The following is a 16,400-nucleotide window of genomic DNA, read 5'->3' as shown; positions in this document are numbered from 1 at the left end:
TGACTGTGTGGATTGCAGCAAATTGTGGCTAACCTGGAGAAGAATGGGAATCTCAGAACACTTGAGTGTGCTCATGTGAAACTTGAACTTGGATCAGGAGACAGTTGTCAGAACACATTAAGGAAACACTCGCAAATTCAAAATCAGGAAAGATGTACATCAGCTTTTTAATCTATATGCAGAACAGATCATCCATCTGGCTGGCCCTTATGAGGAAGAAAATGGCATCAGGATTGGAAGAAAATTCATCAACAAATTAACGCATCAACTTAGGCAGATAACACAAACTTGCTTGCTGAAACTGAGCAGGACTTGTGGCATTTGCCTTTAATACAGAGTGAAGATCAACATCAAGAAAACAAAGATTCTTATCACTGGGCCAATTGGCAGCATCATGACAGATGGTGAAGAGATTGAGAGTGTTAACAGTTACAGCTTGCTGGGTTCCAAAATCAACACTCTTGGCACTAGCAGTCAGGATATCAAAAGATGAACTGCACTGAGGAAATATGCTGTCAGGGACCTCTCCAGAGTACTGGAGAGCAATTATGTCCGTTTAGAGACTAAGGTGCACCTGATCCAAGCCACAGTCTTTGTAATTGCTTGCTACACATCAGAGAGCTGGATGATGAATAAGAATGATAGAAGAATAATTGATGTCTTTGAGTTGTGGTGCTGGGGAAGAATACTGAACATACTGAGGACTGCTAAGTGAACAAACAGGTTTGTCCTAGACAGGGTGAAACCAGGCTACTCCTTTGAGGCAAGGATTTTGAAGCTCTTTCTCACATACTTTGGGTATATTGCCAAGAGGTACTAGTCCTTAGAGAAGGAAATCATGCTTGGAAGCGTGGAAAGACTGATCAAGAGAAGACGACCTTGGATGAGATGGACTGACTCAATGATAGGGGTAATGGAGGTAGGTGGGTCAGAGACAATTAAATTGGTTCAAGATAGAGCAGGGTTCAGAGGTGTTGTACATAGGATAGTTATGAATAGCAAGTGACTCAATAGCACCTAACAACACAGCAGCTGCAAGTAGAAATAGTTTTACTTCCTCTTTGCTAATTTGGATGTCTTTATTTCTTTTTCCTGTCTTATTGCTCCACCTTGGACTTATAACTACCGTATCAAATAGAAGTGGTAATATAAGGGCAACATTGTCTGGTTCCTATTCTGCAGGGGAATACTTTCAATCTCTCCCACTGGAAGCAATAGAGTCCACTGGTTTTCTTTATATGCTTTTAATTATGTTGAGGAATTTCCTCTTTTCCTATTTTATTGAGCACTTTCATTAGGAAATGGTGTTGTGTTTTTGGCAAATGCCTTCTCTGCATCAACTGAGACGATCATGCAACTCTTCTCCTTTGGTTACTGACACACTGGATTACACTGTTTTTCTAATATGACCATCCTAGATATCTGGTATAAATCTCACTTGATTCTGATTTTTTTTAACATCTATTCATATTCTCTTATGTCCTATCTTTACCTTCACACATTTTCTGGGCCACTTATAATTGTTCTTCCTCTCTTTACTTTCCTCATTCATCTCTTTTTCTTAGTCTCATTTTGTCACCAAATTAAAGAAATTATAAACTCAGTGATACAGAAACTTAGTCAAAATAAAGAAAAACAATGGATGTATATCTTTATGTTATATTTACCTAATTATATAGGTATCCTTCACATGTATTAACAATTAAAAGTTATATATGAAGCACACATTATAAATTCTAGCAAATGCGTGTGTTGATTAAAAGTAAGGACATCTGAGAGAACAGAGAACAATTCTTTAATGATCTCTAATGAAGCAAATCTAGCATAACAATCCTTATCTATTTGCTGACTTAATGGTTATATGTTCTAAACACATTTTCACAGTCACACACACACATTTTGATTGAAGACATTCCAAATATTTTGGAGAGAGGCAAAGAGAAGTAATAAAATAATGTGTGCAGTCTTCAGTATGGATCGAGGCTCAATATAAAGAAAACAAAGATTCTCACCACTTGGCCGATTGGCAGCATCATAATGGATGGTGAAGAGATTGAGATTGTTCACAGCTTTAGTTTGCTTGGCTTCACAGTCAACACTCTTGGCAGCAGCAGCCAGGAAATTAAAAGACGTATTGCGATGGGAAAGTCTGCAGTTAGAGACCTCTCTCTAAAGTACTGAAGTGCAACGGTGTCAGTCTGGAGACTAAGGTGTGCCTGATACATGCCATGTCTTTGCAACCACTTGCTATGCGTCAGAGAGCTGGACAATGACTAGGGATGAGAGAAGGAGAATTGATGCCTTTGAGCTGTGGTGTTGGAGAAGAGTATTGAACATACCACGGACTGCCAAGAAAAGCAACAGGTTTGTCCTGGAGAGGGTGAAGCCGGGCTGCTTAGAGGCAAGGATTCTGAAGCTTCATCTGACATACTCTGGACATGTTACAAGGAGGGACCAGTCCTTAGAGAGGAATGTCATGCTTGGGAGGGTGGAGGGACAGAGCAGGAAAGGAAGACCCTCGATGAGATGGATTGATTTAGTGACTGGAGTAATTGGGGTAGGTATGTTGGAGACAGTGAGATTGGCACAGGATAGGGCAGAGTTTAGGGCTGTTGTACATAGGGTCGCTATGAGTCACAGGCGACTCAACAGCACATAACAACAACAACAACTTGCCATTACAAATAATGGTACATTAAAAGGTAAGTTCCAACTTGTTCCATGTAATATTATTCCTCTCTCTGATGAAAGCATATCCGAATGAGATTTTAAAAGAAAGATAAAAGGAATCATTAAGAAGCAATGAAAAAATATAGGTATTTGAGACACCAAAAGTCCCAGAGAAGGGTAATTTGTCTGTAGTTTTGCCTCTTCCCAAACACCAAACCCTTCCTGATGATGGCAGAAGGAAAGACAATACAGATGATATGAAGGGTTTTAATGCTTCTTTAGCTGCTAGCTTCTCATACATTCAAAGTCTTTGTTCTTGATCCAGTTACGTAAACTCTTCTCTGTATTCTTTCTTGCATAGTTTCCTTCTGTTGAAGGCTACAGATAAGATGAACAAAAAAAATATAACTGCTCCTTTTCTTTAAGAAGTCTTCACACAATCAAACAAAAGAACATGTTTTCTTTAGTTTGTAGAAACAAGTTATGCATACCCTCTAGCATGACCAAAGAAAAGTTAAAATGCCATTCCTTTAGCCACAGTTTAGTAATATGCCAACTGGTTTCTTGTTTTGCCTGCAAAAACAGGTATAAAAGCAGCACAGGAGAATGACTTAAAAAGGTCCACTTACAGACTCATAGAGTTGTTTACAGGTTTGGCTGGCATCGATTTTCCCTGCAAAGGAAGCTGTTGGAAGTGTTGTGTTTAATTCGTGTACTATTCTGTCATCGATCGTCCTCATCACCTTGAGTAATTCCTGTACACATTTAAAAATAAAAGAACAATAACCTACATAGAAAATGAAGTGATGGAAACAAAGCATTATAACAAAAAAAAAAAATGAAACTCGAGGATAGTTTACAACAATTTAAATTAGGAGTAAAATGTAGTGACAACTACAGAGAATTTTATTACATGCATGGGTAGGCAAGTTACTAACAGGACTGGCTCTATTTCCACGGCTCAAATGTGACTGACTGAAAAGATGGTTTTACTCATTTTTTAGTTTGATGAAATCATGCTCAACAAAGTGTGTGATCTTTTCAACTCTAGCATAAATTACCACTAAATTCTGCAAAACAAACTAGTGTAATTGCTCTACTCCATCTTTACTAATCACTCTAAAGTGCAATACTAAGGAGAAAACGTCCATCATTCTAACCAGTTGCATCTGAGTCTCTGCCAACTCAGTGAGTCTAGGTGTATTTGTATAGAACTGTGAATAGAATAGTTTCTGCAACTGGAGGTCTTTCTTCCAAAATGTCCCTTGGGGGACTTGATCTTCCAGCCGTCTGGCTAGCAGACAACTGTCTGCACCACCTAAATAATCAAGAAACTACTAACAGTAGTCTACTTCAAGAAATTATTCCTTCTTCTTTCAAGACCTTTTTTTAAAAGCTATAATTTTATATTCTTTTCATAACAAAAAATATATACTGTTGGAAATGAAATAAAAAAGCCCAAATCTTTCTTGTTCATAGCTCAAGCAGAAATTTATTTTACCTTTTCTTGGTAGCCTTATCTCACATTTCCCAAAATTTCCTCCACTAAAGTCTACAATCTTCTCCTAAAAACAACTAAAAGTGGAGGGAAGGCTGGTGAGTATAGCTCACAGCACATCTTTTCTCTGAACATTCTGATTACAGCACTTTTCACTAGAGAAGGACTAACTTCAGCCACTTTCTGCTTTCAACTATGATAAGCACTGTAAAGAGTTCATAGTATACAATTTTCTTCCTTAAAGTTACATAAAATTTATGTATTCTTAATAAAAATTAAGAAAACAAACATATAATATGAAAAATATACTTATCATTGAAGCCATTCAACAAGTTGAATGCACGCTGGAAGCAACTTTACTTGATCCTCTATTTTCTTCAGCATACCATCCTATTTCTTTCATTGACTAAACTTAAATCCATGACCTAAACAACTCAAATGCCTTAAAGAGCAGTTTTAAAAGCTGCACAGTTCATCCTACAGCAGTATCACAACTTGACCATTTCTCCAGTAATGAACATCTAGGTTGTTTGCAATTGCAATACCCATTTAGTCCACCATGTCTAAATCTGTTCCTATCATTCCATTTACCTGTAGTTAGCAAATGTAATGCCCCTTTTCACATCTCACTACACAAGTTTTTAAAACAGTTTATGGAAGGCTAGTGCAATGATATGAAAACATTAAAGGTAAACACTAGGTCTAAAACCAAACTCATTCGCTTATTCTTTACACTCATGAGCCTGTATCTTTTTAGTTTTGCTAAGAGTACTACTCTCTGTAACCTGGAAATTTGGGGAAATAATTTCAACATATTCATCACTCCATTAAATAATGTGCTATTATAGTCGAAAAGAAATAATGTTAGTTAAGGGGTGAATTCTAAACAAACTGGCAGTACTGCTTAGGGAGCCAAAAGACATAGGTAAGTAGCAGACAGGGACTCACCTTACCATGGGTAACTGCCACAACCTGTCTTTTTTTTTTAAGTCTCCCTTTAGACCTGAAATTCTCGTTCAAACCAAAACCACAAATCTGTAACACTAAGGGACAGTATGAAACCACACACAAGACAAGAGAGACCACAGAAGCAGCAACAGAGGTGGCAGAAACCAGAGGCTGGTGTGAGAAAGAGCTGTGGGTTCCCAATTCACAAATAGGAAAGCTGAGTGCTTGGATATATTTGGGCACTTGCCAGGGGAGCTATGTTTATCATCACACAGTTTGGGCTGAGCACCTCGGGGCTTAGGTTTACTGGCAGAATGGAAGTGCTGCCAGGCACACAACTGACAGAGTTACAGAGCTCTGTAACATTTACCTGAGTAGGGCTGAGGCTAAAACGCTGAAGGTCAGAGATTTCTCTGCCTGTGAGTATGCCTGAGAAGAGGCATATTCTCTGAGGCACCAGGAACAAAGTATTGGGTCCTGAGTATTCCCAAAACTCAATTAAAACGGTTTAATATCCTAATAAGCCCCGTAACTGTGAATATAGTCCATGAATTCTGTGGCAATGGCAATGAATTACTGAACCTAGCTGCAATTCCAAAGCACACAATTTGACCACCAGCTGCTCCATGGAAGAATGGGCAGTCTCCTCCTGTGTGATTTACTGCCTCTGAAAACCCACTGGAAGGCCAACTATGAGTTAGTTCCAACTTGACTGCACACAACAACAGAGAAGTAATGGAGTGCAGTGGGAAGGACGAATGGCTCATGTTAAAATTGGAAGGAGGCTTGGGCCAGAAGGCTGTCATCTCAATTAAAATGGCTTTGTGCTACTGCTGGGGATTCTTCTCCATTAAGAAGTTAGCAGAATTTCAAACACCAAGCTTTAGTTGTGAATAAAACAGCAAAAGTCCTTGCTCTTATCAGGTAATTTCACGTAGAAGGAGATAAACAATAAAAAAAGTACCTCAATAAGCAAGATTAATTGTAGATACTGAAAATGACTATGAGGTAGAAAAATAAAACTAAGGTAATAAACTGAAGACTGGATGAGGCTGGATTAGACAGAGCACTCATGAAAAGCACTTCAAAAGAAGTAACATTTGAGTAGACACCTAACTGATGAGAATAAGCAAACTATTAGACCATCTGGAAAAGAAGTAAAACATTATGAGGTAAGAACAAACTTCGGGGTGTTTGAGGGACTAATGGCAAGTAGATGGGTTAAGAAGTGAAGAAAAAAGTAAGATGAAGTAATGCCAGAGTAGATCAGATTACAGAGAATCATGCTGACCACAGAAACGGTTAAGATTCTATTCTAAAGGTAAATCTAGGCAAGAGGATGATAGAACATGATTAATGTTTTAAAAGAGGGACTTTGCTGTTGTGTAGAGAATGGGCTCTAAAAGGGGGGAAATGGGAAAACTAAAATCATGTAGGAGATTATAGAACTGATCTAAGCAGGAGAGAAAGATGATTTGATTAAGTGGTAGTAGCAGAATTAGTGATTGGATTCAGGATTTCATTTTGAAGGTTCAACTAGCAGGAAGTGCTAATGAGATGGTAATAGAGAATGAGGAAAACAAACAGGATGGCTTTTAGGTTTGAGAGCTAAGAACTGAATGGGTAGTGGTGCCATTCTCTGATTTCATAGAGGTGGAAGGGCTACTAAGGGAAAAGTTTCGGAGAGATCTGAAAAACCAAGAGGTCTTCTAACTCACAGGATATTTGGTGATATTGAGAATTATTATTGTTTGGCTGTGGCACTGATATTGTTAAAAATTGTGATTTTTTTCCCCCTAGAGGTAGAGACTGAAATATTTACAGAAGAGTTATGATGCCAGGACAAGCTATAAAGAAATTTGATTGGGGTGGGGCAAGTGGTAGGAGTCTACAGATTGAGAGTGGCCATGGATTGATAGAGCTGGAGTATAGATACATGGGAATTCATGGTACTAGTCTTTCTCATTTTGTGTTTGTTCAAAATATTCTGTAATACACTGTTTTTCATTTTTCTCAAGTTGTGTTTTGGATAGTAGTATTTTTGAGATTCCTAAGAACTCTGGAAGGAGTTCTGATGGTACATAGTGTGGAAGGTGTAAGGGCTGCTTACTAAAAGGTCAGTGGTTGAACTCCACCAGTTGCTTTGCAGGAGAAAGATGAGCAGTTTCTTCCCGTAAAGATTATAGCTTTGGAAACTCAAAGGAAGGGCTGCCATAAGTCAAAGTTGACTCAAGGCCAGTGGGTTGGGTTAGCTTTAAGAACTCTGATGGTGTAGCAGGCTACAGGTTGGTTACTAAATGAAATTTTAATCCATCAGCCACTCCACAGGAGAAAGATGCGACAGCCAGCGACATTAAAATTTAGTCTTGGAAATCAGACCAAAGGTTATGAGTCAGAATCAAATCGGCAGCTGGGCTTGGTTTCAGATCAGATATATAAGTAGAAAGTTGAATTTACCAGCCTGGCACTGATCAGGACTGGCATTACATTAACAAATTGCTTTGTCATACAGAAGTCAGAAAAGAAATGTGGTTAATTATGGTGAACAAGTAGTCAAGATAGATATGGACAAACATGACTTTTGGACTTACCAGGATATAGATCATGGACAATCCTGATAAAAGCTATGCATGCTTAACAGACTGAAAAGTTAATATGGCCTAAATACAGAAAGTAAGAGAAAGCATGTAGTAAAACACGTCACCATTACAGGTCATGTTATAGGATGTTAGTCTTTTTTCCCAGAGCAATGGATAACCAGTGGAATGATTTAAATGAGGGTGGGGACCATATGACCATTTGTGTTCTGAAAACTAGTGATTACGAAGTTTAAAGTTCAGAATATGGGTTGGAAAGGAGCAAGAGCATATGAAAATCTACAGGTTAAAGCAGTAGTCCAGGTAAAAGAGATTATTGCTTGACATTTCCTCAGGCTTTTATTTACTCCGAACTTTAACCAGTTTTGACTGAACACTTTAATCACTCCAGCCAAATTCTCCTCCAATAAAACAATCTGGATATAATGCTAAGTTTCTTATACAATAATGATAATTAAACCATATTACCTAGGTAAATTAATCCATTTCACGGTCTTACCAATGTTGTACCACAGAAGTGGAACCGACCCATAGCTGACCTTCTATCAGGTTTTCAGAGGCGGTTACATGGGATGAGATTGCCTGTCTTTCTCCCCCAGAGCAGAGGGTGGATTCAAATAGCCTACCTTTGAGTTGGCAGTACAATTCCTTACCAAGTCACCGGAGTTTACCAATGGAATCTTCAAATGTGGATTACCAAATGTGTTTTTGTGTCTAAAGAATTGTCAGGGAGCTCTAGTGGCCTAGTGGTAAGAAGCTGTGCTGCACAAGCAAAGACATGCGGTTCAAGTCTGCAAGCTGCTTCACATGAGAAGGATGGGCAACCTCCTACTATGCCTCTCAAAACCCACTGGAGGGTCAGCTATGGGTCCATTCTGACTCAGACACAAAACAACAACAAAGATTTATTAGTATGTGATCTAGAATTTGGCTTTCAGTACGAAAATTACACTACTTCATGAAATTATTACAACTAAAATTAAAAATTTAATTCCTCAGTTGCACTAGTGGCATTTCAATCCTCCAGAGCTGCAGGTGGATATCGGCTATGATATTAGACAGCATAAATGCTGAATAATGCTGCCATCACAGAAAGTTCTACGGACAGGGCTGAACTCTAGGAAGTATGATGGCAGTCTCTAAACTGAAAACTTATAGGTTCAAGGACAGCTGAGAACTGCGAGCTTAAATGTCACAGAAAAGACACCAAAAGTACTAAATTAAAGGAAAGCAGGGTAAGGGGAGTTAATATGATACAGAAAGGATACGTTTCAAAACTGGAGGAAAAAAGGAAAAGAACTGTAGACCACCTACCTGACATGCACTTCTTGACAGTGAGAAAAGTGCCAGAGTTCTTAAGGCAACTCCAAGAGGGTCTAGAGAAAAGCCTGAGGGGCTCTCACAGAGTCAATGAACGAACATATAACTCATGGGTGTCAGTTATATTAAGAGCTCTGGTGGTGTTGTCCATAGCATGTCATGCACCTAACCAAAAGGCTGAGTGTCTCCCAACAGCTGCTCCAACGAAAAAGGTAGGCCGCCTCCTCCCATTAGGATCTACATGTAGCCTTGGGAACCTAATGGAAGACTGCTATGAGATGGACCTGACTTGACAGCAGTGGGTTACCTGACATCAAACCCCTAAACATATCCTCTCACACACACACACACAAGTTCATCAAGAAAACAAACAACAGATGTCCCTAAACATGTATCACAGACAATACTCTGCAACAAAACATCCACAGAGATCCTACAGAAATAAGCACAGTTCAGTATTCACCAAAGGACATCCTCCTGAACTGCAACTGGTTTCTGTGAAATGTGAAAGCACAAGTAAAGACAGAGCCAAATTTTGTACTGTCTCCAGCTTCTCCTTTCACCCTTTCAAAAATGAAAAGAGATCCTGATAGATCATGATTTACTCAAGCACTTTTCTTGGAAAACATGTTTATGTCCTGGGGCTAAAACCTTATCCTCTTCAAAGGCGTATTTAGTAGTAGGGTGGAGTAGTGAAATTTTTCTACTGCCCCTACAATTATACTATATTCCTAAGGTAAACAACTTTTATTATTCTGAGTAGCTTTTAGAGCCTATGGAGAAAAGAGTGTTTGGTGGAGCTTCCCGATTAAAACAAGCTTGGAAGTAGGAGTGGCATCCACTTCCATAATAGCTTACCTCCGGAAATCCTATGAACCTGGAGAAAGGATGAAAGTGACACACGTGTTGAGGACTTTCCTTCATAGGGTCGCTATGAGTCACCTATGACTTAATGCACAACTACAACATAGAGAAAGATAAGATGGTCTAGTGGACAGAAAGTGATGTTACCAAGCCAAGGGTGGATGACTTTAATCCGCGGCCCTTAGGCCTGTTTCTTAGCTTTTTTTGTTCAAACATTCTCCTAGGTCATATAGCCCTGGTGTGTCCACTTGCTGTATAGAGGTAACTTGTGGTTGCTGTGAAGCTGACCACTGTGACACTGATGTGTCAAATGCGACAATGGTTACCCATGGCAGACAGTGTTTGGAGGAGCTCCCCAATTAAAACAAGCTTAGAAGCAGGAGTGTCATTCACTTCTGTAATAGCTTACCTCCGGAAACCCTATGAACCTGGAAAAAGAATGAAAATCACACAAGTGTTGAGGACTTTCATTCATAGGTTTGCTATGAATTGCCTGTGACTTGACGACACTTAACAACAACATACAGATACTTCCTAGGATGATCTGAAAGTCCCTTTTTCTTATTCTATATGAAGTGATCCAGAAATAGGTATTATTCACAAGGTGCTCTTTTTCAGATAGACTAGATTTTTCTACCTCCATTTTTACAGCAATGAGTTCTTTCTTCAAGCAATAAACAGCCTCAAATGCCACTACCAGAACTGTCACCTAAGATCTCCACAAACAGTAACAGAATACATGGCATGTTGCAAAGGGAACCATCGCTAATGCTAGAAAATCATGTTTATATGTCAAATTCACTGCTAAGGAGGTGATTCGAACACACCGTGGGCCTCCATCAGGTTCTAAGGCTGTAAATGCTAAGAGAAAGAGATTGTCCATCTCTCTCAGGGAGCAGTTGGTGGATTCAAACAAGATGTCAGCCTTTGGGTTAGCAGTGCAGCTTACTACACTTGGCCACTGGAGCTCCCCTAATCTATTTTTTTTTGCTGTTGTTGTTGTTGTTGTTATGTACTATCAAGTCAGAACTACCTCATACAGCTGATCCTCCAAGGAGGTTTCCAGAGGCAGTAAATCACACAGGAGTATGTCCATCTTTCTCTCGTGGAGTAGTTGGTGGATTTGAACCACATACTTTTGTGTTGGTAGCAGAGCTCTTTAACACTAAGCCATAAGAGCTCCACAATCTATTTAGTCTATACCTATTTACCAAATGACTTATAATCAATCACATATCACTCACTTGCTGCCACTGACCAGGTTCTGACAGAGCAAACCTCCATCAAATTTCCAAGGCTGCAGATGGTAACGGGACAACACTGTCCATCTTTCTCCCTCAGGTGAATTCAAAACTCAAGAGACACAGACTTTTCATTAAAAGCTAAACACAGACCACAAAAGCTCTATCAATTATGACTGTAAGAAATGAATGTCCTTTTTTTCCCTCCCAATACTCTGACAGTATTTTATTTCAGACTATATTCCCTGTCCTGTGATTGGGGGGGGGGGGGAATCCCAGATTGCTCCAACAGTCACTGTTGTGGGAAAAACTGGTTGGTATCAGATGTTCTCTAAGATATATAATTTTTCATCCAGATAAAGAAGCTAGATGAGTATTTTTTTAAAAAGGAAAAGAAACACAATTCCAAGGCTATGAAGACAAGTCATCCACCTGGGCCCCGCCATTAGTCATGATGATACTGCTAAAAAACCCAAGCAGGAGTAGTAAGAACAAAAGTAGTTCTTTCTATTGCATGAATGAGACGGATGACCGCACAACTCCCACACTCCAAACTCCACAGTTTCTATCACTTTCATCATGAGAGTGTCACCCCTGGACCATTTCTGCCATCAGGCTAGCTGAGGTTTATGGTCTTCATAGTCTTCCCATGGTTTCAGCTGGGGGCCAGGGTTCATCACCGTCTTAAGGATAGGTTGTTTGGACGGTACCCTTTGGGGAACAATTTTGCCATGCATTCTCCAGCTCCTGTAAGGGTCTGTTTGGTGCTTTTCAAATACCACATATTCTAGAACATCTTTGGGTACATCTTCCTGTCCATACATCAACCGGCCAAACCTGTCATAGATTGCCAAAGTCTGCACACGTACTGTGACCTGGCTGTACATACTGCCCTGGTTCACCATGCTTGAACTGTGAACCAAACCACCTGTGGTGGCTTTAAAGATTCCACGAAGCTCCAACACACAGTCTTATATTTGATGTCCCAGACCATGTCCGGAAAACAGTGTTCCGTAACCAAGGTATGAAGCCGATCATGGTCTGAATTGTTTAGACAAAGGTGAGCGTCAATGAAGATATCTTTAGCTTTTTCAGGGAAATCTGTTGTTTTAAAATTTGCATCATATTCTTTTATCTTCCAGATTGACAACTGTGATGCCACATTCTTCTTCAATCACTTAGTTCTCTGTTTCAGTCCTTCCTTTGAAAGAGATGATACTCGAGCATCACCCTCCGGAGGAACATAGGCATCAAAAATACCAGCTGTACAAGCCAGATGTATGGCATGTTCCAAACGTTCTGGAGGAATGACCAAGCCTGCTTTCCGAATGTGTTCTATAAATTCCTTCTGTGACTTGTATTTAGGCTCATAATTAGGAGGTGTGAAACATTTTTTAGTTCTTACTGGAACTATAGCTATGAATTGAGCCACCAGGGCTGGCTGCCATGACCAAGAGCTCAAAGGCTTGGATAAACAAGACAAGCCTTGCAGGACAGGGGCTGCCATTTTGTTAGCCAGAAATGAATATTCTTAACAGAAATACCAAGGCTGAAATATTCTAGGATGAAATACCTACATGAAATCTGTCTAGGTTCTATATGCACTGGGGTTTGGATAGTCAGGAGGAGGGGATTTCAATGAGTGGCAATAAGGGGAGAAAGCACAGGAATGATAAAGAACATCTAGAGGAGCCAGGGATAACCAAGTAGGTCTGTGGCTGGACAGCAGAGTTGAGGTACATGATGGAAGGAGCAGGGAAAGGTGTAGGAGATAAAGGAATATGAACAGTGGAGAGGGGTAAGGCTGCTGTCTAAATCAAGCTGTGGCGTCCAGTATGACTCATAGCGACCCTATGAAACACAAATCTGACCCATCTTATCCTGTGCCACTGTCATAAGATTCCTTCCCTTCCTGACAACTAGAGCCCACTGAGCAGTTACGGTGTCAATTCACCTGATCGAGGGTTTTTCTCTTTCCTCAACCCTCCACCCTTCCAAGTACCACGTGCCTCTCCAAGGAATAGCCCTTCCTAGCAACATGGCTGAAATATGTGAGGCAAAGCTTTATCATCTTTGTCTCCAAAGAGCACTCCAATTGTACACTCTCCAGGACATATCTGTTTGTTCTTTTGGCAGTCCACAGAATGTTCAGGAAAAGGTAATTCAGGATCAAATTTTAAAAGTATGTCTATTTAAGTAGTTTAGACTTAGCCACGTAAGCCTACAATTAAGCATGTCTTAAATTCTAAAATTAAGAAGATAGTAACATGAAACACAATATATAAAAATTAGAGTGAAGGGAGTGCTAAATTCATTTGATGGGGAAGGTCTTCAGCAATGGTGCTGGGAAAACAACTGTATTTCCACATGCAGAAAAAAGAACTAGGATCTTCGCCTCACATCACACTCAAAAACAAACTCAAAGTGAATTATGTAAAAATAAACCATAAAATTCTTAGAATAAGCAGAAGAAACAGCATCAAGCAGTTTTAACAATGAATTACCTAATATAGTAACAAAAAAACACAAACTGCAGAAGTAAAAAAATAGTATTTCATAAAAATTAAAAACCTTTAGTTCATAAAAAAAAACTAAGAAATGACACCACACTGTTATTTAAAAAAAAAAAACCTAACAAGAGAAAACACAAGCTACCACATACCCAACAAGACTACCTGTGAAACTGTGACAATTCAATAAAAGAGAAATCCACTCCTAAAATGGGCAAAAGACTTGCAGAGATTTCACCAAAAAGGACAGTCAAATGGCAACCAAACATGGAAAGATACAGTGTTATTGTCACCAGGAAGGAGCAAGTCAAAATCACAAGGACATGCCAATACACTCCTATCAGGATGGCTAAGGCCAAAACAAAACCACCCAGAAAATAATCAACCTAGGCAAGTATTTGGGGAAACTGGGACACTTATTCCTAACTAGTGGAATGTAAAAATGCACAGCATGAAAAACAATGTAGTTGTAACTCAAGAACTTACAAATAAAACTATCAATAACAAATCAAAGCAATGCCATCCAGTGAGTTCCACCAGATTCCTGAAGCTGTAATGGGAGTAAACTGTTCATCTTTCTTCCTTGGAGCTTCTGGGAGTTTATAAGCCCTGGGGGCATGTGGCCTTTGGATTAGCAGTGCAACCTGCTACCGACTAAGCCACCAATTCCATTTTTAGGTGTACACCCAAAAGATTTAAAAGAAAGCAGGGACTAAAGCACAGTGTTCATTATAACACTACTCAAGAGACCTAAAAAGTAGAAATAAATAAATGTCCATCAACAGATAAATGTATACATTAAATGTGGTGTGTGTGTAATGTGTATGTGTGTATATATATATGTAATGTGTAAACAATGGATTATTGCTAAACTAGAAGAAGAAATTAAGTCTTGATAGATACTACAGCATGTTTAGAAACGGAAAATATTATGCTGTGAGAAATAAATCAATCACAAAAGATATTGTATAATCTCATTTACACAAAAACACAAGAAAAGACCAGTTTTATTAGTGGTTACCAGGGGCACGAGGGAAAGGGTAAAAGAGTGATTAATGGTGATGGGGGGAGAGGGATTGTATTCTGGTGGAGTTTACTATTATTGAGGTTTACATTGTTTTATGTGCCACTGAGTCAGAATCGACCCATAGCTGACCATTCATTGGGTTCTCAGAGGCAGCAAACTGCATGGGAGGAGGCTGTCCCTCCATCTCCTGCAGAGCAGCTGGTGGATTCAAATGCAACACAGCTTCTTATCACTAGGCCACCAGAGCTCGCTGCAATTGAGATTGATTGAAATAAATTGAATATCTGTAAAAAAGTTGAATTGGTAACAGTTATTATGGAAGTACAACGATGACAAAAGCAGTAGTTGCTGAGGCTGCTTATGTACAACAAAAACCCATGGGATTTGGTTCCTTGGTTTGGAGGTCACTGTTTCACGGGATAATTATGTTAACTAATCTAAAAATCATTTCTGTATTAAGTGCTTCTAGTTATCTTCTAGTCCATCCCATAGTGCTTAGGGTCCTGAAGCGGCCACCTGAGGCCCAACAACTGGTCTCAATTTACCCGGAGCAACACAAGGAGTCAGAAACAGGAAGACACAGAATGTGTGTCTAACTGCCTCCATGAGGCCTGGCTATCATGACAGAACATCTTAATCAGAGTTCACAGAAGAATCCTGATCAAACGGGGGGAAATGTAGAAAAGAATTTCAAACTATCATGGACTCCAGACTTTGTAGAGTCACAGAAGGTAGAAGAATCCCTGAAACTACTGTTCTGAGATTATCTTTAAATCTTATACCAAAACTACCTCTTGAAGACTTCTTAAAACCAAACAATAGTTTAGTAAAACAGGTCTGCCTCGATCATTATGCTCTTTTAAGAATTACCTACATAGGATCACATTGACAATAGCAACTCAAATAATTAGGTAGGAACTTTAAAGGATAGTAAGTTTATGTTTGGTGGAAGAACAACTGGGAAAAGGAAAAGTGAGAATAACTGTGTAGCTGGAAGAATGTAATCAGTGCCACTAAATGTACATCAAAAACTGCAGAATTGGTATGTTTTGCAGTTTATAATCTCAACAGCAAAATAAAGAATATTTAAAGAAAAACAGTTACAAAAAGAAACATGATAAGGCCTGAACAAAGACAGTGGATAAAGAGGTGAATTTTCTTAAACCATATCTTTGATCACAATTCTTAAATAGTTCAAATAACTCTCTAAAATTACTTCCTACCCTCATATGTTACAGTCAAGGCCTCCTACAATATGATTCTAAATCTTTGTGTAATTCCAACATGACCTGTGCAAATCCTGTACTGCAACACTATTACTTGCTTTTCCACCCCCCCACCCCCAAAATAACTTTCCCTGCCCAGAATTCCCCTGGTCTTGCCCACTTTAACTCTTCAGATCTAATTCTTTAGATTTCTTTAAATCTAATTCTATGAACTTTGACTATTATACATATGTATAACAGAACACACATAGATTATCAAATAGGGCAATTGAGGTGGAGCTTTCAAGTATGGAAATACAAAAGAAGAGTAACAGTTGTAAGCAGACACTAGTGATTGGAACATGGAATGTGAGAACCATGAATGTAGGAAAATTAGATATTGTTAAGGAAGAAGCGGAACACATAATATTGACATACTAGGTATTGCCAAGAAGAGACAGGATGGCATGGGACATTTTGAGTTGGATGATCATATGATCTATTACTCCAGAGATGAAAA

The 16,400-nt window shown here is 39.2% G+C and overlaps 1 protein-coding gene and 1 pseudogene across 1 annotated transcript in view; both read right to left on the bottom strand.

Moving 5' to 3' along the window:
* Positions 1-16,400, bottom strand: part of CCDC58 (coiled-coil domain containing 58) — a 51,067-nt gene that overhangs the window by 25,497 nt on the left and 9,170 nt on the right. The window contains exon 2 of the mRNA XM_006884235.1: positions 3,300-3,425. Coding sequence (XP_006884297.1) covers positions 3,300-3,425 — 126 coding nt within the window. The remainder of the gene's footprint in view (positions 1-3,299; positions 3,426-16,400) is intronic.
* Positions 11,750-12,645, bottom strand: LOC102851495 (annotated as a pseudogene).

The sequence above is a fragment of the Elephantulus edwardii genome, unplaced genomic scaffold, assembly GCF_000299155.1.
Source record: "Elephantulus edwardii isolate Elephantulus edwardi_28Jun2011 unplaced genomic scaffold, EleEdw1.0 scaffold00032, whole genome shotgun sequence".
Taxonomy (NCBI): Eukaryota; Metazoa; Chordata; class Mammalia; order Macroscelidea; family Macroscelididae; genus Elephantulus; species Elephantulus edwardii.
Note: the sequence above shows the minus strand (reverse complement) of the source record. Positions and strands in the feature narration are given on the sequence as shown.